The 24,136-nt window shown below is 43.4% G+C and overlaps 1 protein-coding gene across 2 annotated transcripts; it reads right to left on the bottom strand.

Moving 5' to 3' along the window:
• Positions 1–302: 302 nt before the first annotated feature.
• On the bottom strand, positions 303–23,577 carry map7d2b (MAP7 domain containing 2b). 2 transcript variants are annotated; one of them, XM_034560051.1, is made up of 15 exons: positions 23,237–23,577; positions 22,152–22,232; positions 21,448–21,608; positions 18,241–18,430; positions 13,414–13,503; positions 12,369–12,487; positions 11,973–12,046; positions 11,680–11,888; positions 11,428–11,566; positions 10,890–11,070; positions 10,434–10,538; positions 10,282–10,345; positions 8,763–8,952; positions 3,388–3,662; positions 303–2,813 (listed from the first exon to the last, which is right to left on the bottom strand). In XM_034560051.1, exons 1-14 carry the CDS (start codon positions 23,271–23,273, stop codon positions 3,392–3,394), a joined length of 1,911 nt encoding a protein of 636 aa, XP_034415942.1. In that variant the 5' UTR covers positions 23,274–23,577; the 3' UTR covers positions 303–2,813; positions 3,388–3,391. The 2 variants fall into 2 exon arrangements, with proteins under 2 accessions (XP_034415942.1, XP_034415943.1); XM_034560052.1 differs by having other exon boundaries at positions 12,369–12,463.
• Positions 23,578–24,136: the final 559 nt, after the last annotated feature.

The following is a 24,136-nucleotide window of genomic DNA, read 5'->3' as shown; positions in this document are numbered from 1 at the left end:
AGAGGAGTAGCCCCCTGGTGGTCAGGAGAGAGAATGCAGCTTTAACACATGAAGCAGCTCTTGTGTTCAGATAACACAAGATTGTACCAGAAAAATAAAAAAGGAAATGTTTAAAATGACTGAAGTTGGGTTTTATTATAATCTTTGGTCAATATGTATTACTTGTTTTTATGTTCAAAGCTTGAAGGCGAAAGAAACAGCTGTATTCTGCTCCTAACAGTATGTAAATATAATGAACTGTATGTATGTCTGTGCAGGAATGTCAAGTGAAAAAAAAGAAGTAATGATTCACTCCAACTTTTGCAGATCAGTTTTAATTTCAGTGCAGCATAAAGTCAACACACAGTGAGATATAATGATAAATAAAAGTGGCTGCTTTAAGCTCTACACTACATTTGTCATCTCATAAGTTCCTCGTCACGAGTCAAAGATTAAACATCTTTTACAGGTTTGCATCTTTACTAGTTCCCTTCTTTTCCTCAACCCAAAGTGTCCGTTTGCCATTTTTATATATACGAGTATCTATTTATCCAGCTCACTGACACGAATGGCTTGATGACGTTTATTGTTCTTTTTCAGCAGATATCCATGCACCACATCTACAATGATATATTCCACCAAGCTGCAGTGTCACAGAGTTAAATAATATTCGGATAAACATTGTGTCCTTTATTTACTTTTTGTTTTACTTCATATACACAAGGGGGGGAACCCGGAGGCTTCAGCAGAATCTGGAGGAATAACAAGCTGACACAATGAGGGGGGGGAGGGGGGGGGGGGGGGGGACACCAAGAACCTTATTTTGTCCCTGTGACCGAGGACACTGAGGTCATGTCTTCAGTCATATTTACTTATAACGACATGAAGAAGAGGTTTTTTATTAATTACATTTTTTAAGGCTGATTCAAATATGTTTTGACTGCTTTGAGGCAGAATGAAGTTAATTTTAAAAGCACTAAAGGAATGTAATAGGGCATGTGCGGCACCAGACCATGACGTCAATGAACAGTTGGGATTTCTAAACTCACATCTCTTGTTGACCATTTTTAGCCAAAAACAACTCAATAAATTACAGTGGAAAAAAATTACATTTTTTGTAGGTATTCCTCACCAGAAAATGACATCGGACCAGAATGCGACAAGATACTTTAAAAATCAACAAATAAATATGCCTGAATATTTGAATACAATGTTATTTTCCGTAAATAGTCAGACATTTGCACACAGTGTGTCGCTGGCTTACGGCCCGGGTCGTCCACACAGTGCACCTGGGGGGCTCTTGTTGCTTTGTCCCGGCTGGAAATCCAACCTGATCGGCCTGGACGGGTGCGGCTGTAAATACACAAACACCGACTTGCTCAAGCGTGTGTTTGTAGTTCTTGTTTCTGTGGTTGTTTGTGTGTGAAAACGGGGGCTTTTAAAACAGCATGAGTGTCACATGCAGCCTGAGGGCGAAGCACAGAGGGCGGGGTAACAGCACAGAGGTTTAAGGCCTCAGAGGTGATGAGAGGTGGTGACCGCCGGCAGACTCGGTTATGAACTGGTGAGGTATATTTTAGCTGTGAAGGTGAGGGGGGGGGGGTGCAAGCGTCTTCAGAGCAGTGAAACACACACGACTACTGGAAGTGCACACTATAAAACTGCAGCGAGCGCGGTCAGCGTTTACCCCCGGCTGCAGGTACAAGTATGCGTTTGACGTATTTATCTCGTCCTCGCTGTCCGATCAATGGGAGAAAGAAACTAAGTGTTTATGGGGTTATAATATCATGTCGATGACGGGCGTTTTCTTTTCTTTTCTTTTTTTTTTGTAGTTAAGCAGGAGTGGCTGTCATCAGAATTGAGATAAACACACAGGACCCATCAGACAGAAAGAGAGAGACTCCCATACAGTGTTCAAGTACACGGCTACAACCATTAACATCTCAACTGGCTAAGTCCTCACTGGAGATGCTACTACACAACAGTGCTGTCTTTTTTATTTTATTTTAATTAATTTTTTTACTGCTTCCGCTCCAGATAAACTGCTACGGAGGCGCTCCCCTGACTCCTCCACCCAGTCGGAGATATTTACAGAGTTTTACAAAAAGCGGGATGAGAGAGATTAAAGCGGGCGATGCTTTGAGTTATAGTTTTGCGGCAGTGCAGCTGGGAAATAAAGCTCGAACAGGAAGGAGGTGAAATGAGGAGAAGATGAATGTCTGACGTCCGGGAAGGAAGAAAAATGCATTCTGTTGAACAGTTGGCGTTTTGTTTTGAAGGCCGACTCAAGTATTTGTAGCCAAATTCTTAAATACTAAGAAATTTGTACAGAGTTTGGTTGGCGGCTGGTAAAAAATAAATAAAATATATGTAGTATATTTCACCAGAAGGACATACCTGGCTGCAGATTATAATGCTGTAAAATAAAAAAAAATCTATTACTAAATAAATAGATTGTGATTCTCCTTAAATACTCAGAAATGTGAACGGTTTGTTTGATCGCTGCTCATTAGCATAAACATTGTTTACAGTAGTTTTACCTTCGTGAACTTTTTCATTTGACAACATGCAGCAACTTCCTTCTCTGTCACACAACCAGTAAATATATATATACGTCTTATTATTTGCATGATTTATTTTTCCAGTGTTAGTGAGAGTCTAAATTGCCCATTTGCACTGCCTCAAAAAACGTGGCCAGAAGCTTAACTGTAATGCGAATGTGAAACTAGTTGTTCGGCTTTTGTTCCTCGTGGAAATGTTGATTATTGTCGTTGCTGCAGGCAGAAGGGGCTTCTTGCTCTGCTCGTCCCGTTTCTATGGAAACCGGCCGGCTCCTGAGGAAAAGAGAGAGAGAGAGAGAGAGAGAGAGAGAGATCAGTAAGAAGAAGAGACAAGAAGATACAACACGATAAAATTCAATAAATTACAATAAATTAAAATAAGATAAGATACAATAAGATAAATTAAGATAAATTTGATAATATTCAAATGGTAATTAAGATAAATTAAAATAAGATAATATTCAAATGGTAACTAAGATAAATTAAAATAAGTTAAGATACAATATGATAAAATAAGATAAATCTAGATTAAGCTAAATTAATAAGACGAGATACATTATGATAAATTAAAATAAGATAAGCTACAATATGATACATTAAAATAAGATAATATTCAAATGGTAACTAAGATACATTAAAATAAGATAAGATACAATATGATAAAATAAGATAAATTAAGCTGAATTAAAATAAGATAAGATACAATATGATAAATTAAAATAAGATAATATTCAAACGGTAACTAAGAAAATAAGATAATATTCAATACGAGACAATTAGATAAGATACAATTAAATAAGATAAGATACAACACCAGGGGTTGTTAAAAAGGGGGGAGGGTCTCTACCTGGCTACTGGACGTCCAGTTTGCTCGGCCCGATGCTGTTGATGAGCTGTGAGGATTCAGAGGCGGCGTTGTACGCTTGAATCAGCAGGTTCTTGTTGAGGTCCCCGACCCCGCTGCCGGCCTGCAGTTTGGGGTACGGGGCCGTCTCGCCGCCCTGCCGCTGTCCTCGGCCGTGGGCCTCGAGGTCCATCAGGTGCTCCAGGGTGCAGCCGTCCGTCCCCTCTGTGAGCGGTGAAAACTCATGAGCGCTGGGCTGCTCGTCCCTGGACACTGGACTGATGGAGACAGATGGAGAACTTAAAGACACAATGGTGACAGAGACAGGGTTTGTTTTATTAACACAAAGTCCTTTCACAAACATTTTTAGGTTTCTTTAAGAAGAGGCGAGTGAATGAAATCGGGGATGAAAACTGTCGCCATGTTTGTGTTCCGAAACAAAACTTTGAGTGTTTTTATCAGGCGGCAACTCTCTCTTGACCACCAGGGGGCGACTCCTCTGGTTGTATAGAAGTCTACGTTTCATGTGTTAAAGCTGCATTCTCTCTCCTGACCACCAGGGGGCGACTCCTCTGGTTGTATAGAAGTCTACGCTTCATGTGTTAAAGCTGCATTCTCTCTCCTGGCCACCAGGGGGCGACTCCTCTGGTTGTATAGAAGTCTATGCTTCATGTGTTAAAGCTGCATTCTCTCTACTGACCACCAGGGGGCGACTCCTCTGGTTGTATAGAAGTCTATGCTTCATGTGTTAAAGCTGCTTTCTCTCTCCTAACCACCAGGGGGCGACTCCTCTGGTTGTATAGAAGTCTATGCTTCATGTGTTAAAGCTGCATTCTCTCTACTGACCACCAGGGGGTGACTCCTCTGGTTGTATAGAAGTCTATGCTTCATGTGTTAAAGCTGCATTCTCTCTCCTGACCACCAGGGGGCGACTCCTCTGGTTGTATAGAAGTCTATATAAATGACTCTACTTCTCTTGATTTATTCCCTCAGTAAACATTGTAAACATGAGTTTATGGTCTCAATCTCTAGTTTCAAGTCTTCTTCAATACAGCGTGATGTTCATTTAGTAGATTATGGTCATTTAGAGTCTCGGCGTAACTCCTCCTCAGTCCTGATATGGTCACTTCCTGTTTACTAGTTGCAAAAAAACTAAACATGGCGACGGCCGTAATCTAAGATGGCGATGACAAAACGTCAGTCCACAAACCAACGAGAGACACCCGGATGACTTTGTCCACTTCTTATACACGTTCTGGACGAGCAGCATGGGATGACAATGAAATGGACTGGATAAAGAAACCCAAAAAGTCTGATCGGCACGTGAGGAGTCACCTCAATGGAGACAAAACATGGCGGACAATGTACACATGTACAAGCAGTACAAAAACAAAAACACCTGCAGTTGTTTTTATTTTTCTCACTAAAACATGAAGATTTAAAGCTTTAAAGTGTGGGAGACACATGGGAGACACGTTGAAGACACGTTGAAGACACGTAGGAGACACGTGGGAGACACGTAGGAGACACGTGGGAGACACGTGGGAGACACGTAGGAGACACATAGGAGACACGTAGGAGACATGTGGGAGACACGTTGAAGACACGTTGAAGACACGTAGGAGACACGTGGGAGACACGTAGGAGACACGTAGGAGACACGTGGGAGACACGTAGGAGACATGTGGGAGACACGTAGGAGACACATAGGAGACACGTAGGAGACATGTGGGAGACACGTAGGAGACACATAGGAGACACGTGGGAGACACGTAGGAGACACGTGGGAGACACGTAGGAGACACGTAGGAGACATGTGGGAGACACGTAGGAGACACATAGGAGACACGTGGGAGACACGTAGGAGACACATAGGAGACACGTGGGAGACACTTAGGAGACATGTGGGAGACACGTAGGAGACACATAGGAGACACGTGGGAGACACTTAGGAGACATGTGGGAGACACGTAGGAGACACGTGGGAGACACGTAGGAGACACGTGGGAGACACGTAGGAGACACGTGGGAGACCACTTAGGAGACATGTGGGAGACACGTAGGAGACACGTGGGAGACCACTTAGGAGACATGTGGGAGACACGTAGGAGACACTTAGGAGACACGTGGGAGACACGTAGGAGACACGTAGGAGACACTTAGGAGACATGTGGGAGACACGTAGGAGACACGTGGGAGACACGTGGGAGACCACTTAGGAGACACGTGGGAGACACGTAGGAGACACGTAGGAGACACTTAGGAGACATGTGGGAGACACATAGGAGACACGTGGGAGACACGTAGGAGACACATAGGAGACACGTGGGAGACACGTAGGAGACACGTAGGAGACACGTGGGAGACACGTAGGAGACACGTGGGAGACCACTTAGGAGACATGTGGGAGACACGTAGGAGACACTTAGGAGACACGTGGGAGACACGTAGGAGACACGTAGGAGACACTTAGGAGACATGTGGGAGACACGTAGGAGACACGTGGGAGACACTTAGGAGACACGTGGGAGACACGTGGGAGACACGGGGGAGACACTTAGGAGACACGTGGGAGACACGTAGGAGACACGTGGGAGACACTTAGGAGACACGTGGGAGACACGTAGGAGACACGTGGGAGACACTTAGGAGACACGTGGGAGACACGTAGGAGACACGTAGGAGACATGTGGGAGACACGTAGGAGACACGTGGGAGACACGTAGGAGACACGTGGGAGACACTTAGGAGACACGTGGGAGACACGTAGGAGACACGTGGGAGACACGTAGGAGACCACTTAGGAGACATGTGGGAGACACGTAGGAGACACGTGGGAGACACGTAGGAGACACGTAGGAGACACGTGGGAGACACGTAGGAGACACGTGGGAGACACTTAGGAGACATGTGGGAGACACGTAGGAGACACGTGGGAGACACGTAGGAGACACGTAGGAGACACGTGGGAGACACGTAGGAGACACGTGGGAGACCACTTAGGAGACATGTGGGAGACACGTAGGAGACACTTAGGAGACACGTGGGAGACCACTTAGGAGACATGTGGGAGACACGTAGGAGACACTTAGGAGACACGTGGGAGACACGTAGGAGACACGTAGGAGACACTTAGGAGACATGTGGGAGACACGTAGGAGACACGTGGGAGACACGTGGGAGACCACTTAGGAGACACGTGGGAGACACGTAGGAGACACGTAGGAGACACTTAGGAGACATGTGGGAGACACGTAGGAGACACGTGGGAGACACGTGGGAGACACTTAGGAGACACGTGGGAGACACGTGGGAGACACGGGGGAGACACTTAGGAGACACGTGGGAGACACGTAGGAGACACGTGGGAGACACTTAGGAGACACGTGGGAGACACGTAGGAGACACGTGGGAGACACTTAGGAGACACGTGGGAGACACGTAGGAGACACGTGGGAGACACTTAGGAGACATGTGGGAGACACGTAGGAGACACGTGGGAGACACGTAGGAGACATGTGGGAGACACGTAGGAGACACGTGGGAGACACTTAGGAGACATGTGGGAGACATGTGGGAGACACTTAGGAGACATGTGGGGGACACGTAGGAGACACGTAGGAGACACGTGGGAGACACATAGGAGACATGTGGGAGACACTTAGGAGACATGTGGGAGACACATAGGAGACACGTGGGAGACACTTAGGAGACATGTGGGAGACACGTAGGAGACACGTAGGAGACATGTGGGAGACACATAGGAGACACGTGGGAGACACTTAGGAGACATGTGGGAGACACGTAGGAGACATGTGGGAGACACATAGGAGACACGTGGGAGACACTTAGGAGACATGTGGGAGACACGTAGGAGACACGTAGGAGACACGTGGGAGACACGTAGGAGACACGTAGGAGACATGTGGGAGACATGTGTGAGACATGTGGGAGACACTTAGGAGACATGTGGGAGACACATAGGAGACACGTGGGAGACACTTAGGAGACATGTGGGAGACACGTAGGAGACACGTAGGAGACATGTGGGAGACACATAGGAGACACGTGGGAGACACTTAGGAGACATGTGGGAGACACGTAGGAGACACGTAGGAGACATGTGGGAGACACATAGGAGACACGTGGGAGACACTTAGGAGACATGTGGGAGACACGTAGGAGACACGTAGGAGACACGTGGGAGACACATAGGAGACACGTGGGAGACCACTTAGGAGACACGTGGGAGACACGTAGGAGACACGTAGGAGACACTTAGGAGACATGTGGGAGACACGTAGGAGACACGTGGGAGACACGTGGGAGACACTTAGGAGACATGTGGGAGACACGTAGGAGACACGTGGGAGACACTTAGGAGACATGTGGGAGACACGTGGGAGACACTTAGGAGACACGTGGGAGACACGTAGGAGACACGTGGGAGACACTTAGGAGACACGTGGGAGACATGTAGGAGACACGTGGGAGACACTTAGGAGACACGTGGGAGACACGTAGGAGACACGTGGGAGACACTTAGGAGACATGTGGGAGACACGTAGGAGACACGTGGGAGACACGTAGGAGACATGTGGGAGACACGTAGGAGACACGTGGGAGACACTTAGGAGACATGTGGGAGACATGTGGGAGACACTTAGGAGACATGTGGGAGACACGTAGGAGACACGTAGGAGACACGTGGGAGACACATAGGAGACATGTGGGAGACACTTAGGAGACATGTGGGAGACACTTAGGAGACATGTGGGAGACATGTAGGAGACACGTAGGAGACATGTGGGAGACACATAGGAGACACGTGGGAGACACTTAGGAGACATGTGGGAGACACGTAGGAGACACGTAGGAGACACGTGGGAGACACTTAGGAGACATGTGGGAGACACGTAGGAGACATGTGGGAGACACTTAGGAGACATGTGGGAGACACATAGGAGACACGTGGGAGACACTTAGGAGACATGTGGGAGACACGTAGGAGACACGTAGGAGACATGTGGGAGACACATAGGAGACACGTGGGAGACACTTAGGAGACATGTGGGAGACACGTAGGAGACACGTAGGAGACATGTGGGAGACACATAGGAGACACGTGGGAGACACTTAGGAGACATGTGGGAGACACGTAGGAGACACGTAGGAGACACGTGGGAGACACATAGGAGACACGTGGGAGACACTTAGGAGACATGTGGGAGACACGTAGGAGACACGTAGGAGACATGTGGGAGACACTTAGGAGACATGTGGGAGACACGTAGGAGACACGTGGGAGACACTTAGGAGACATGTGGGAGACACGTAGGAGACACGTGGGACGGTTCAAACCAACGCGGACGCCTCACCTGACGTCCATCGACTGGACTCCGTCCGACAGCTCGTCCACAAAGCTCTTGGTCTCCAGGGGCCCCAGCAGGGTGATGGGGGCCGGAGTCTGGGTCTCATCCTTTGGGGGGACCTCGTCCTCCGGGAGAACCTCGTCCTCCGGGGGGACCTCGTCCTCCGGGAGAACCGCCACCTCTGGCATCGAGTCAGCTGCAAACACACAGCGGCGTTCAAGAAGTTGAGCTTTCTTTTCGATTGTTGGGGAAATCGAATGTTATAACAGAGGAGATGTTAGAAACATGAGGACAGACAGAAGAAAAGTATATGAAATAAAAACAAGAATAGAAATAAGTCAATTGATAGAATTAAGTTAGTAATAGTTTTAATATAATATAGTATATAACGTCTAAAGAGACGAGTTATGCTCCTCTTCTGTTTTTATTTAATGTATGCCTATACACTTCTTCTTTTTTATCAATATTTATATCATTTAATTATTTATTTATTTTATTTTTAATAATTTTTTTAATAAATCTATTTATTTTATAGAATACATATATATATATATATATATATATATATATATATATATTCATACTAAATGTGATTCGCCGTTAATAAATGTTGTATTTCATCAATAGATTAAATTACGAAGTTGCTGGTTACTCGCTTTAAATTGATCCATATAATTAGAAATTAATACTTTTTTGATTTGGCCTAAATACAAAATCTGAAGCTACATAATAAATTAATTGTTTGTAAATATAAAGCCTGCCACGCCACTTTGAATACATTCAGATTGTATGTGTAGTACGTCTTAACTGTAACTGGCATTTTGTTTCTTGATTATTTATTATTTATTATTTATCTGTTTTTAGTTGTCAGCTCTTTGGGGTTCAGAGAGTTCACCACTGCTGCAGTGTGCGTGTCGCTTCCCTGTAAAACCACCAGGGGGCGCTGCGCTCCTCCTGCTTGTGCAGCACTGCTGACTCACACTGCAGCTGAGACCCGTCTCGTTTAATTATAGAGAAAACGAATTATTCTGCAGGAACGAAATGAAACAAACAAGTGCTGTAACAACAACACCAACAACAACAACAACAAAATGGGGTGAAAATATAGTGAATCAGTCTTTAAATGAGCAACAGAACACAATAAATACAATTAAAACAGATCAATCAGAGAGCTTTATGGTCTCCAGGAGGGTGTATTCTTTCTGTTTTAACCTTTTAGCCTTAACGATATAATGTTTTATGATTAAAAAACGGATAATGGCGCTCTTTTGATTAATATTATTAATTAATTGTTTATTTTTCTCTCACTTAGTCAACAAAAAAGTATGATATTATGAAACCTTTTGTTTTAATACCTGTGATTGAGTTTGTTTAGAGCTGTGTAGATATGAATATCCTTGTTGGTTTTTGTGTGACCTTAAATCTGTGTTTATTACCTACATATGTTCTGTCTGTGCAGCTGATGTTTACCTGAATTCTTCACATTATGTCAATAAAGAAAGGAGGTGATGTGTTCAAGGTTCACCTGCAGCACCGGACAGCGGCTCCGCTTCACTCTTCCGTGTTCTCTTCATGATCTCCTCAATTCTCTGTGGAAACAACAAGACACAAAAGGTGAAACACACGCCTGGTGTTTAGCTCCTTTATTGACGTTGACGGTGAAGAAGACGTCCGTACCTTCTTCCTCTGCAGCCGCTCCTGCTCCTCCTGGATGTGCAGCAGCTCTCTTTCCTGCCTCTTCCTCTCGGCCTCTCGATGGGCTCGGAGGACGGCCTCCTCCCTCTGAAACACACCCATAATGCGATGAAACGTTATATATATATATATATATATATATATATATATATATATATATATATATATCTAGCAACTGATGCATTATGCTGCACTCTGTCTGTAACTATGTCTCTGTAATTGTTTTCCTGTGTTGCATTATGTCGTTTACCTGCTGAATAAATAAAAAAGTGAATAAATCGCTTGAATTTTAAGTTAAAGAAAAGGAATAAAACCAACAATAAATATTATTAACATCTATTCCAGGCGGCTGCGACCAGAATAAATGATAAAAACAACCCAACAATCGATCATAATAGTAAATAATAAATACATCACAACTCATGCCTGTGGCCTGACCTCTCTGTCCAGCTGATCCTGCATGTCCTTCCATCGCTGCTCCTTCTGCCGTCTCTCCTCGTCCTCCCTGTTCCTCCTCTCCTCCTCCCGCCTCACTTTCTCCTCCTCGGCCTGCAGCGCAGCTCTCTCCTGCCTCTCTTTGGCCTCCTGCTGCCTCCTCTGCTCCTCCTCGGCCCTCAGCCTAAAGAAAACGACGGGGAGGTTTGAGCTGCGCAGGCCACCGTACAGCGTTTCTTATTAAGAGAATAATCATTCTTTCTCTCCGCGTTTCAGCTCAGTTTCTGGAACATTAAGACATGAATATACATGTAAACATGCACAATACAGCTGGAATTAAAATAAGTATAAGTAAATATATAAACAATTATATGTATACAATTTCCCAGATTCAGATGTTTTGTTGTTTCAGACTAAGGGTCACAAATCCAAAGATATGACGTTTACAATCACGTGACGACGCATCACAGTGGAGAAGTAGAAACCCGAGGAGTGACTCATAACAATCAATCCATAACGATCAATTAAAAACTCCACCCGCCTCTCGTCCTCCTGCCGCTGCCTCTCCTCCTGCTCCTTCTGTATTCGAGCCAGACGGCGTCTCTCGGCCAAAAGCCTGGACGCCTCCTCGGCGTCCGTCGTCCCTCCGACACTCCGGCCCGTCGGCGTGCTCGGAGACTCTGTGAGGGGGGGGGGAGTTATTAATGATTGATTCCTTTCAAAGGAAATCCTTTCTCCAGGACGGTGAATTCACACACACACACACACACAAACACACACATGGTGCGTCTACCTGCGTTCAGTTCTTTGCTGGTGGATTTGGGGATCCTTTTCTCCGAGGTCTCAGATTTGGTGGATTTCCTCTCCAGGGTGCTGTGACCTTTGACCTCGGGGTGACCCCTGTCGTCGGTGCCGGGGGTTGTGGCCCTCTGCCTTAGCGGGGAGGGGGGGTACTGGCCGGGGGAGCAGGGCGACTGGGCGCGACTCCTGTTTGACCTCACCCTGAAAAACCAGCAGAACTGCGTCAGGTCCACCTGACTGAGGTGTGTGTGTGTGTGTGCGTGTGTGTGTGTGTGTGTGTTGTACCGTTTGGGTGTGGCGGGGCCCTTGCTGTTGGCCCTGAAGGAAGAACTGCGGGCCGGTGCGTTTGGATTTTCCCCCTGTGCAAGTCACATGTACAAATAACAACAAGAGAACAAGTTAGTTTGTGGATATTCATCTTGGTTTTTCAGCAACCAGTAAACAGGAAGTGACCACATGTGGACTGAGGAGGAGTGACGTAGAGACCTGTCAATCATCCGGTAGCCCCGCCCTCAAGCATACCCTTATTTTGAAGACACAACAACCAGTCACTCACCTCTAAAATGTGTCAGTGATTCTAACTGATATTTTGATTAATCCCCAGTTTACAGCTGTGTGTGTGTGCGTGTGTGTGTGTGTGCATGTGTGTGTGTGTGTGTGTGTGTGTGTGTGAGGGCTGACCGTGGGTGTTTTGGCTCTGGACGTCTCCTCAGGGAATCCAGCGATGCTCCTGCGGTTGGAGGAACTTCTGTTCGGCCTGTGGTTGTTGGGGGAAGCTGTTCGATGGGACACAAAAGACACTGACGGGTCACGAAACGACACACACACACACACACACACACACACACACACACACACACACGCACACATAAAACACAAATGGACACACCAAAAAATCAGAAACTTCCAATAAGTGAAGACGAAACACTCGAGCAAAATAATCACAACAAATAAAAGAGATGCTCTCTTTCCAGTAATACTAAGAGGTGTGTGTATTTGACCAGTTCTAGTAGTAGTATTTGTATTACGTGTACCTGAACATCTTCAAAAACAAACCCAGCAATATGTTTGATGTCTGATTATGTCATTTTGTGTCCTAAATTCATATTTTAAGTTCCAAATAAAAATTTTAAATGAATTTCAATGTATATATGTCTGTATTCATATTTACACATGTATAAGGGGCACTCCCCCTGGTGGTCAGGAGAGAGAATGCAGCTTTAACACATGAAGCATAGACTTCTATACAACCAGAGGAGTCGCCCCCTGGTGGTCAGGAGAGAGAATGCAGCTTTAACACATTAAGCATAGACTTCTATACAACCAGAGAAGTACTACGACGGATTCTACTATTACTGAATTCACTACTATGTATGTATACATATATACATACATATATATATATATATATATATATATATATATATATATATATATATATATAAAAGAGTAGCAGTTGTATATTTCCGTGTAGTACTGCGAGGCCTTGGAGCCGATGTGTACCTGTAGTTTTGTAGTTTTGAAGCCGATGTGTACCTGTAGTTTTGTAGTTTTGAAGCCGGTGTGTACCTGTAGTTTTGTAGTTTTGAAGCCGGTGTGTACCTGTAGTTTTGTAGTTTTGAAGCCGGTGTGTACCTGTAGTTTTGTAGTTTTGAAGCCGGTGTGTACCTGTAGTTTTGTAGTTTTGAAGCCGGTGTGTACCTGTAGTTTTGTGGTTGTCTCTTACCTCTCTCAGGTGAATGGAGGGCAGCGGACGAGTTGGAGAGCTGCTTGTTGATTGGCTGATCGATCGCGGGCGGAGACAGGAAGTCACCAACTGATAAAAAAGAAGGAAAAAAAAAAGAAAACACCAACAGTGACAGTGAATCAAAGGTCTGACTGTAATCGAAGGAGGATGTAAATGTCACGTTCGATGACCCTGGGAAAAACAAACACCGTCACACGACAAACACAAAACTGCCGCCTCACAGGGAACATAATCCGGCCGATCAATAAGCCGAATGAATTAACCTTGTGATGTGAGGCGGGAACGCAGCAGCAGGACATGGAGAAGAAAGAGGCAGCCGCTGCAGTCCCACGAGACTGGGAGTTTCCTACGGCGCCTGAAGGCACCGCGACAACTCACACACTTTAACCTGATTACTGTGAATCAGCAGGAATATAATTCAGTTTATTTTATAACATTTTTACACTTCCCCAAATATTCTGTGGGTGCTTATTGTGCTATATTGTCCTAAATGTTCTCTTTTCCATCAAAAAGAATTTAGAGATTTTTTAAAAATGTATTTGCTTTAGATGAGAAGATCAATACCACTTTCATGTCAGGCATCAGCTGTTTAAACTCAGCACAAACTGATATAAAACAAGATATTATTTATATTGTGAATTTGTGAGATTTTGCTACATTCAAACAAGCTAGCTGTTTGTGCTAAGCTAAGCTAACCAGCTGCTGGCTCTTCTGCTCTATTTCAGTAACATTTACATTTCATATTCCATTATTTCCTAGATTAAATGGAAAACTATCACATAAGTCATTGAGCACTGAGTAAACTTAGTTTTTCTTTTGCAAAGAAGAACCGCCTTTACAGATTATTTTGGGGGTTTGTTATAAAGTTCTTGAAATTCAATTCTTTTAACGTATTTTCTGTCTTCGCTATGAACTGGACACGGTTATGTCAACAAAATGTTATTATAATCAGATTTTTTTTTGGACACAATTCGAGCAAAAGTGAAAAAAAGTACATGGATTTCTGTGGCAGCTGCTTCTGAAATACCAACTGGGATGTGTGTGTGTGTGTGTGTGTGTGTGTGTGTGAGCGTGTACGTGTGTGTGTTTGTGTGTGTGTTTTGATCTGATCTAAGTGGGGTGTAATTAGTTTTACAGACCGCTACAGGGTTAATGTCTGGTATGGTATATGCTGTCTGTCTGAGTGTGTGTGCGCGTGTATGTGTGTGTGTGTGCGTGTGTGTGTGTGTGTGTGTGTGGAGCTCCCTGCTGGGGATATGTCTGCATCACCAAACACGGCCCTGGGCCAGGAAGACAGGAAGTGGAGCAGCCCTTTGTTGTGAGAAGGGCGGGGGACTGTGTGTATGTGTGTGTGTGTGTGTGTGTGTGTGTGTGTGTGTGTGTGTGTGTGTGTGTGTGTGTGTGTGTGTGGGTGTGTGTGTGTGCGCGTGTGTGCAGACACTCATTTTTCACACAAGTGGAAATACGGCATGTAAACGATGAACTGTTGATGAAAATCATGAACAATAGCACCAATGTTTCTCTCTCTGTAACACACATATAAATACACTAATACACACACAAACAAACACATTTATACACAAATACACATTCCGTGTGTAAACATTCCGTTAGTGTTGGGCGTCACACATCTGTTCGTCGTGGATTTCGTCGCCTTAATGTTTCTTTTGTTCGGATGAAGCTGCTTAATTTAAAACTTCCAATTTAGTATTTTCCATCATGTGACCAAAATATTCCACTTAAACTGACCTCCTGCGCGCAATGTCAGCTGGAAATAACCGTCACTGCATTTCAAAGTTTTGGAAGATCAAACTGGAAAACTTGCAAATAAAAAGCAAGATAAATAATCTTTTGCTTCACAGTATTTTTGTCTGTTTTCGCCCATCAACAAAAATATATCATGATGACTCATCGTATTGTTTTTAAATGAGCCAGAAACTTGACGTTTTATGGAAAAACATCATTACATGCGTCTGTGTGTGTTGTGTACGTGAATCATGTTTTAGCATTTACTAACAATAAAGAGTGAATATAATGAGATAAAAAATACAATTTTACAAGCGACACCGAACACACACTTCATAAACACACCCCAGGATGATAAAACAGCCGACGGGACAAAGACATGCCAAGCAAAGACATGCCAAACAGAGGAACAGCTGCAGGTGGGGGGGGGGGGGGGGGGTGGCAAACACAGAGTCATGTGATCTGTACCGTTACGGGTTTGTCTGGCGCTGGAAGCAGCAGGAAGCTCATTGGGCTGAGCGGAGCCAATGGCAGGGCAGGGCGGGGTCTTAGGGTTACCTGGGCAACAGGTGAAGCAAGAGCGGAGAAAGCAAAGCGTTACACACTCGCAAGCGCACACACTCGTACACCCGCGTCAACACACACACAGACACACAAGATTCTTAACACGTGTAAAACAAAGATAACCCGCGGAAAACAAAGATGACACGCATAAAACAAAGCTAACGTGTGGAAAACAAAGATGACACAGGTACTAAAAAAAAATAATCCGCGTAAAACAAAGATGACAAGTGTAAAACAAAGATTACACACGTAAAGCAAAGCTAACCCGCGTAATACAAAGATAACCCACGTAAAACAAAGATGACACGTGTAAAACAAAGATGACACGTGTAAAACAAAGATAACACTTGTAAAACAAAAGATAAACCACGTAAAACAAAGATGACACGTGTAAAACAAAGATGACACGTGTAAAACAAAGATAACACTTGTAAAACAAAAGATAAACCACGTAAAACAAAGATGACACGTGTAAAACAAAGATAATACGTCTAAAACAAAGATGACAAGTGTAAAACAAAGATAATACGTCTAAAACAAAGATGACAAGTGTAAAACAAAGATAACACGAGTAAAACAAATATGACAAGTGTAAAACAAAGATGACACGTGTAAAACAAAGATAATAGGTCTAAAACAAAGATGACACGTGTAAAACAAAGATAATACGTCTAAAACAAAGATGACACGTGTAAAACAAAGATGACACTTGTAAAACAAAAGATAAACCACGTAAAACAAAGATGACACGTGTAAAACAATGATAATACGTCTAAAACAAAGATGACAAGTGTAAAACAAAGATAACACGAGTAAAACAAAGATGACAAGTGTAAAACAAAGATGACACGTGTAAAACAAAGATAATAGGTCTAAAACAAAGATGACACGTGTAAAACAAAGATAATACGTCTAAAACAAAGATGACAAGTGTAAAACAAAGATAATACGTCTAAAACAAAGGTGACACGTGTAAAACAAAGATAATACGTCTAAAACAAAGGTGACACGTGTAAAACAAAGATAACACAAGTAAAACAAAGATGACACGTGTAAAACAAAGATAATAGGTCTAAAACAAAGATGACAAGTGTAAAACAAAGATGACATGTTTTATATCTCACTCCTACGTGTTCATTCGCAGCTCTTTCTGAAGCTAGAAACGATCTTTCTCTCTTTATACACATTTGGTTCTTTTGGAAACTTTGGGATCAAAACAAACACATTTTAGCTTGTTTTCGGCGTCCCGAGTCCGTTTTCGGCTCCGTACATTTTGTGCCTGTAAACGTCATCAGCGTTTTTGATTATCAGTAGTCGGATATAGCTGGTTGATTTATTGATTATTATTGGCCAATCAATTGCCGCCATACTTCCTTCGGTTTTCAAGAACATAATTCATCTGAACGCGAAGCGCTGCCATGATGGATTGAACTTAAAAATAAAGCAGTTTCTTTTTTATGTTTAAGTGGATCACACTGGACCCGGAGAGACATACGCAGCACACACACACACACACACACACACACACACACACACACTCGTGAGTCCCTGTCCTTTAATCGAGCTGTAAGATGAGATGCTGCTGTTTCTGCTGCAGTGAGCGTTCTTCTAGGGCCCGACAGACCCCAGAGCAGCCTCTCTGCCAGTCAGCCAGACGAGCTGCTGGGTGGACCCTGATCCCGGGTCAGTGCCAGGGCGGATCGGGGCGGGCTGTGAATAATTGATGGCGTTATGAATGCAACGCAGGACTTTTAGAGCCGAGCTGCCGGCGCTCCGACGGAGGCCGAATATCTCGTCAACAACAACGGGAAAAAATAGGAAAGAAAAAGGACGATGTGACGCGAAAGAGAGCGATAAGCTACGAGATGGATGTCGGCACAGCGAGCCGCCTCATGGCGACTCCGTCTGCGTTTGTGTCAGCGGCCTCGGTGCGTTCAAGGTTAGACGTATAACTCTTCTAGGAATTGGAGCCGCCTCCGATCTCAGGGAATAAAACAACAGAGCGACAATAACACACACACATGCACACACACACACACGCACACGCGCAATCACGCACGCACGCACGCATGCACACACACTTGTAGCTGATTTAAAGCAAAACCACCAGCCAGCAGCAGCTGAGGCTTCAGTGTGTCACAGATGATACACACACACACACACACACACACACACAGTCTCCTAACCCTGATGAGGTTGAGACACAAAGCAGCTCCTGCATTGCAGCCTCCACACCCTTTTCTGTCCGCTGCCCTTCTCCTCTCTTCCTCTGCTCCTCTGTTTATCCTCCTCTGCTTTTGTCGTCCCCACCCTTTCATCCATCCCCCTACCCCCCTACCCGACATCCAGACCTCCAGACCCCCACCCCCCTCATCCCAGCCCCAATTAGTCTCCGCCCGGCTGTTCTCTCCGGTTCCACATCTCAAACCAACCCTTCCACTGACATCATCACCATCACCATCGCACTCCCCACCAACAAAAACCCGTCGTACTCACCCTCCACTCCGTCAGGCGGTCCTCCCCATGTCCAACGTTTGGGCCTGTTATCCAGGTGGTCTCGAGCCTCTCCTCCTCCTCCTCCACCTCCTCCTCCACCTCCACCTCCTCCTCCTCCTCCTCCTCCTCCTCCACCTCCTCGTCTCTCGGGACCTCCGGCTCTCCGGCGGACCAGGGCCTCCAGCCTCTCCTGCTCGTTGCGTTCAGAGATGGGGAAGAACAGACACTCTCTTACTGAGCCGTCGCTACGCCGACGGTTGCCCGGCGACGCGCACGGGGAAGGCTGCGCCGCGGTTAGCGCTTGCAGCAGCCTCGCCCCTCCGTCCTCCATCGTCTGTCTCTGCGTCTGCCGGAGTCACCGGCGCTCGATGGCTGGCTCGTCTTCCTCAGTGATACATAACACAGCTCCCTCTCTCTGTCTGCCTCTAGGTAACACTGACTCCCCCCATCTCACTCTCCTACCTCACACATTGTTCACCCCTCCCTCTCTCTCTCTCTCTCTCTCTCTCTCTCTCTGTCTCTCTCTCTCTCTCTCTCTCTCTCTCTCGCTCTCTCTCTCTCGCTCTCTCGCTCTCTCTTAGTCTATTTCACAGAGCAGTTTAGTCAGATGGGAGGGGACAGAATGCAACCCGTCACCACCCCCACACACACACACACACAGACACACACACATGCATGAACACATGCATGAACACACACATGCATGCATGAACACACATTTACACACAGACAGACTGGGTGGATTGGATATTGATACTGGTTGCATTGTTTTTTATCTCCAGCGCTCCTTCTCTCTCTACCTTCTTCTGCCTCGTCTGTACACACAGTATAATATACTATTACATAGTATAATGTACTATAACAGAATATAATATACTATAACAGTATAATGTACTATAACAGAATATAATATACTATAACATAGTATATAACACCGTATCGTATAATATACTATAACACCCTATACTGTACATTATAACACAGTATGATGTACTATAACACTATATAATATAGTGTAAAATACACACATAAAAATACATAAATATACAATACAATATTCTCGATAGCTGAATAATAAAAATTAAAATTAAATTAAAAAATAAAATGTATACATTCAGTTTTCTTCGTCAGGGAACAAAATGATGTGTCAAAAATAATAAAAAATAATTCTGATGGTCCTTCTCTGATTTATGCCTTCATCGTTTTATAGACGTCTCCTTTAAATGTGAATACTGACAGAACCTGGCTATTTAATATTCATAAAATGTTATTAATATCAGATAATTAAAGAGATTTCATGGGTTACTACTGTTTCTGCCTTTTTAATACACAAACATACGCAAACATTTTGACATATAAGTGTTTTCTTGACTTATTGCAACAGAATAGTTAGTGTTCATTAAATTATATAGAGAACATATTAATTTGTTTGGGTTTATATGTATTATTTGTTTATTTCTTAATTCGTTTTTCATTTCCTTATCTGTCTTGATCGATCACAGACATTATTTTCTGATCACACAAATAAATAAAAAATAAGAGAAAATAATATAAAGAAATATAAATAATGAATAATACTATTTAGAAATTACTCTTTCTCTTCCTGCTTTTCATTTACAACCACATCCCATTCTGGTTCTTCAACTTCCAATAACAGCAGTTTTATATATATACACTCACACACACACACACACACACACACACACACACACACACACACATATATAAAGTACATAAAAGGTCCATGTTGAATATTAATCCACAAGAATTTTACATTTTGAAGTAAATATATATTGTGGTTTTTTGTCATTGATCAAACAATTATTTGTCATGCTTTCAATAAAACACTAAATCAACATCCTAATCATATTTTTGCATGTGAGGATTTCTTTAGTGAAACATGTTTATATCGACGTCTGTTCCGGTAAACGGAACCCACGATACTCTGACGGTGATGTCATCGCCCAATGAGGCGGACCAATCATTGTGTCATTGAGTTATGCATATGAGTGCATGCAAACAGGGCCTTTAAATCAATAAAGCCGGCGGTCTCTAACTCTCTGAGGACCAGACGGTCCCTGACCGGAGGGGCTTGTTAACCCTTCGTGTGCTGCGAAGCGGTTCAACAGAAACCTAATCATTCATATTCTGGGGTGGCGCTGAAAGGATTACTGCAGAGAATCAGTGTTGGATGAGAATCATATGAGTCAATGGTTCTCGAACGAAACAATCTGATTTCACCCAAAATCAGCATCACCTTTTACTATTTAATGCTTTTCTTCAGCGGTAACCTCTGGCTCTTCAATGCTTCATATCTTAATGTTCTCTCTACTGACCACCAGGGGGCGACTCCTCTGGTTGTATAGAAGTCTATGCTTGTGTTATTATTTATTATTTAGTTTGGTTGAGTTTTGTGTCACTAAGTCAGTAATGTATTCATTTTAAGTTGTATACAAATGTGCAATAAAGTTTGAAGTAAACTAATGTCTGGAAGATGATGAAAGAAGCATTACAATAAAGTATATTTTTACAAACTAGACCTTTAAAAGAAGGTTTTAATACTAGTTCAGGGCACCAAAACAATGACAGAGGTGTATTATTGTATTATTGCTGTCCATATGTGTTCTGCAGGTTGCACAGATTAAGCACTCGGTGGTTGCTTGTGATATATTGAAAGGTATTGTGTCCGTGTTGATCTGTTTTGGGAGCAGACTCAGTGTCTGCTGTAGAAAACCAGCCAACTGGTCATGTTTCAGGTGAACAACCGGTCGAGAGAGAGAGAGAGAGAGGTTTTGCTGCATATGAGTATATATGAGTTGACATTTTGGGCCTGTGGTAATAATTTAGTATCTTTTACAAAAATTGAAAACATTTGTATTAAACTTGTTATGTTGATCATGTGGCAGCAAAGGCAGTAAACATGATATCAAACCGATAACTAAACTTGTTTACATCACTCATGTGGAACTGGTTTTGGGTGCTTTAACAATCATGGATGAGTAGCTTCTGCTTCCCATTCAAGTTCTGGCACTTGTTTATTGTTTCTAGTTTATTTATTGTGGTCCATGAAAGTATATTTTGGGTTAAAACAGCATCTGTTAATAAAACAAAACCACGTCTAGACTCAAAAGTCTAAATATTGAACACAACTGTGAAACTATAACCTCAGTGTAGTGAATGCATCGTTATCACGTTGTGACCTCTGACCTTCTCTGCCTCCTTCTGCTGCCGTCTCTTCTCCCCGGCAGCCGCCCGGCGCTGCTGCTCCTTCCTCTTCTGCACCTCCATCTTCCTCCCTCGCTCCTCGGCAGAGCGATCCAGCTGCTGCTGCGCACGGCGGTCCTTATCACGCATCACTTCCTGCATCTCTGAACACACAAGAGGCAGAATATCAACACAAAGAAACACACACATTCATCAGCAACACATAAAGGAACACTTCATCCTTCAGTTTATCACAAACATTCATCATCAACACATAAAGGAACACTTCATCCTTCAGTTTATCATAAACATTCAACATCAATATGTACCTCTGAAATGTAGTACAGTAAAAGGTACAATATGTACCTTTGAGATGAAGTACAGCAAAAAGTACAACATTTACCTCTGAGGTGTATTACAGTAAAAGTACAAATGTAGCGGAAAGGTGTACAAAATGAAAAACACTCAAGTAAAGTACCAAAAAAAATTCATGTACTTAGTGTATTTCCACCACCGGCTGCTTTCATATTATTTTGTTTCTCACGATTGTCATCTTTCTTGTTTTGCTGTTGCTTCTTTTGTTTGTTTTTACCATGTAAAGTGCCTTGAGTACCTTTTAAGGCGCTATACAAATACAATGTATTATTATTATTATTATTATTATTAATAAGTTCAGTTGGGAGCAGCGTGATTAGAAGAAGTTTTACCTGGGCCGCTGTGATTGGACGGTGATCGAGCAGGAGACGCGTTCCTACTGGTGACCATCGGCGCGGGAGGCGGGGCCAGTGCTGGGATATTTGGGAGAAGACAGCCAAAAAAAATACATATATATATATATATATATATATTTATATATATGGTGTTCAAGTGGTCAACCAACAATATTGCCCCCGGGGTCAGGGGTCAAGGGTCAGGGGTCAGCGTGAGCGGTCAATGCAGGGCCCCTTGGCCTTCTTCCTGTTATTATTCTATTCTTAAAGTGGCCGTTAAAGCATCACTGCACACACACACACACACACACACACACACACACACACACACACACACACACGCACACGCTTAATAGATATGCTAATGCATGGAAATCTGAAGCCCCAAGTGCTTCATCTTCACTCAGAAATGACATCACATGCAAAAAGATAAATCAGCTGAATCACATGTTGTTATTTTTAGAGCTGATCTCCAGCTGAGGAATGTGACATAAGAAGCTGCTTCATTAGTGAAGGAAGGAGGCTCGTTAAGGAGCACCTCTAAGAACAGTCGGCAATGAATGACAACATGTGTGGGATATTAAAAATAACATATTATGCAGCACATACCAAGACTATCTGACTAAATGCACTCACCAAACTTTATTTATATATACTATATGATATATATATATATATATATATATATAGTATATATGAATATTATTCAGTAAAGGCTATATTCTGTTTGGAATGCAGCCATTTTAATATGTTTTGTCTGTGCACTGCGGATTGAAAGGCTTCACATGCTGCAGTAACACTGACAGATCAATGCACTCTATTTAAAAACCCAGGAAGCGCGATGCTTTTCCCCTTGTACAGGTGACGTCATTATATTAAATGTAAAGTGCAATGCACAGCATGACATTAAGGAGGACATTGTTATATTTAAATCTATAGTCTCAGGGTTTGTCCCTGTCCTTTAAAAACTAGGTGTGTGCTTCTGCGTGCAAGTGCATAAAACAATACCCCATTTCGTGCACATTTAATGGGAATAAACACCGTTTAATTAAAAAAAGAAAGACGGCGGATGTTTTCCTCACCTGTCATCTCGGTGCAGCTCGGAGCCACTTCGGTCATTTTAAACGGCCGTCGAATGTGTTCATCAGACGGACCTGACGGGAGCCACAGAGTCGAAGAAGGACCGGCGGTGCTCCACAATGACTCAGGGAAAGAGGGAGGACAATATGATGCTAGGAGAGAGGACAGAAGGAGGGAGGGGAGGAAGGAGGGGTAGGACCGTATGCGAAGAAACGGTTGGGTCTACTTTCTATCTACCTTAAGAAATACCGTTAGACATTTAACAAAATATTATTATTTATAATAATAATAATAACTAATATGGGGATGTAAATGTATCTCTCGTTTTCCAAAAAAATATATACAAAATATTTACTCAAGGAGAATGAAATCACGCGGTCGCGTACACGTCTACAAACCTGTAAACCGCTTCACTCACAGTTGGCTAATTTACATATTAATGCGCCAAAAAAAGGAAAACATTTACGCCCGTCATGCGTCGCCTAGCAACCAGCTGCTCAAGACGTGGCTTGGCGGATGAAACCGACCGTTTGCGTAAAAATTACAATTAATACAGTTATTTTTTATTGTTATCCATGTATGTCATACATTTTAAAAAGGGGCATTTTAGACAAACTAAATGTCAAAGAATTAAAAATATATATTTTATTGAATATTCATGACTTATTTTTCATTACAAAGGTGTGTTGTCTCTCTCTCTTTCTCTCTCTCTCTCTCTCTCTCTCTCTCTCTCTCTCTCTCTCTCTCTCTCTCTCTCTCTCTCTCTCTCTCTCTCTGTCTCTCTCTCTCTCTCTCTCTCTCTCTATATCTCTCTCTCTCTCTCTCTCTCTCTTTCTCTCTCTTTCTCTCTCTCTCTCTCTCTCTCTCTCTCTCTCTCTCTCTCTCTCTCTCTCTCTCTCACA

The sequence above is a fragment of the Cyclopterus lumpus genome, chromosome 20 (assembly GCF_009769545.1).
Source record: "Cyclopterus lumpus isolate fCycLum1 chromosome 20, fCycLum1.pri, whole genome shotgun sequence".
Taxonomy (NCBI): domain Eukaryota; kingdom Metazoa; phylum Chordata; class Actinopteri; order Perciformes; family Cyclopteridae; genus Cyclopterus; species Cyclopterus lumpus.
Note: the sequence above shows the minus strand (reverse complement) of the source record. Positions and strands in the feature narration are given on the sequence as shown.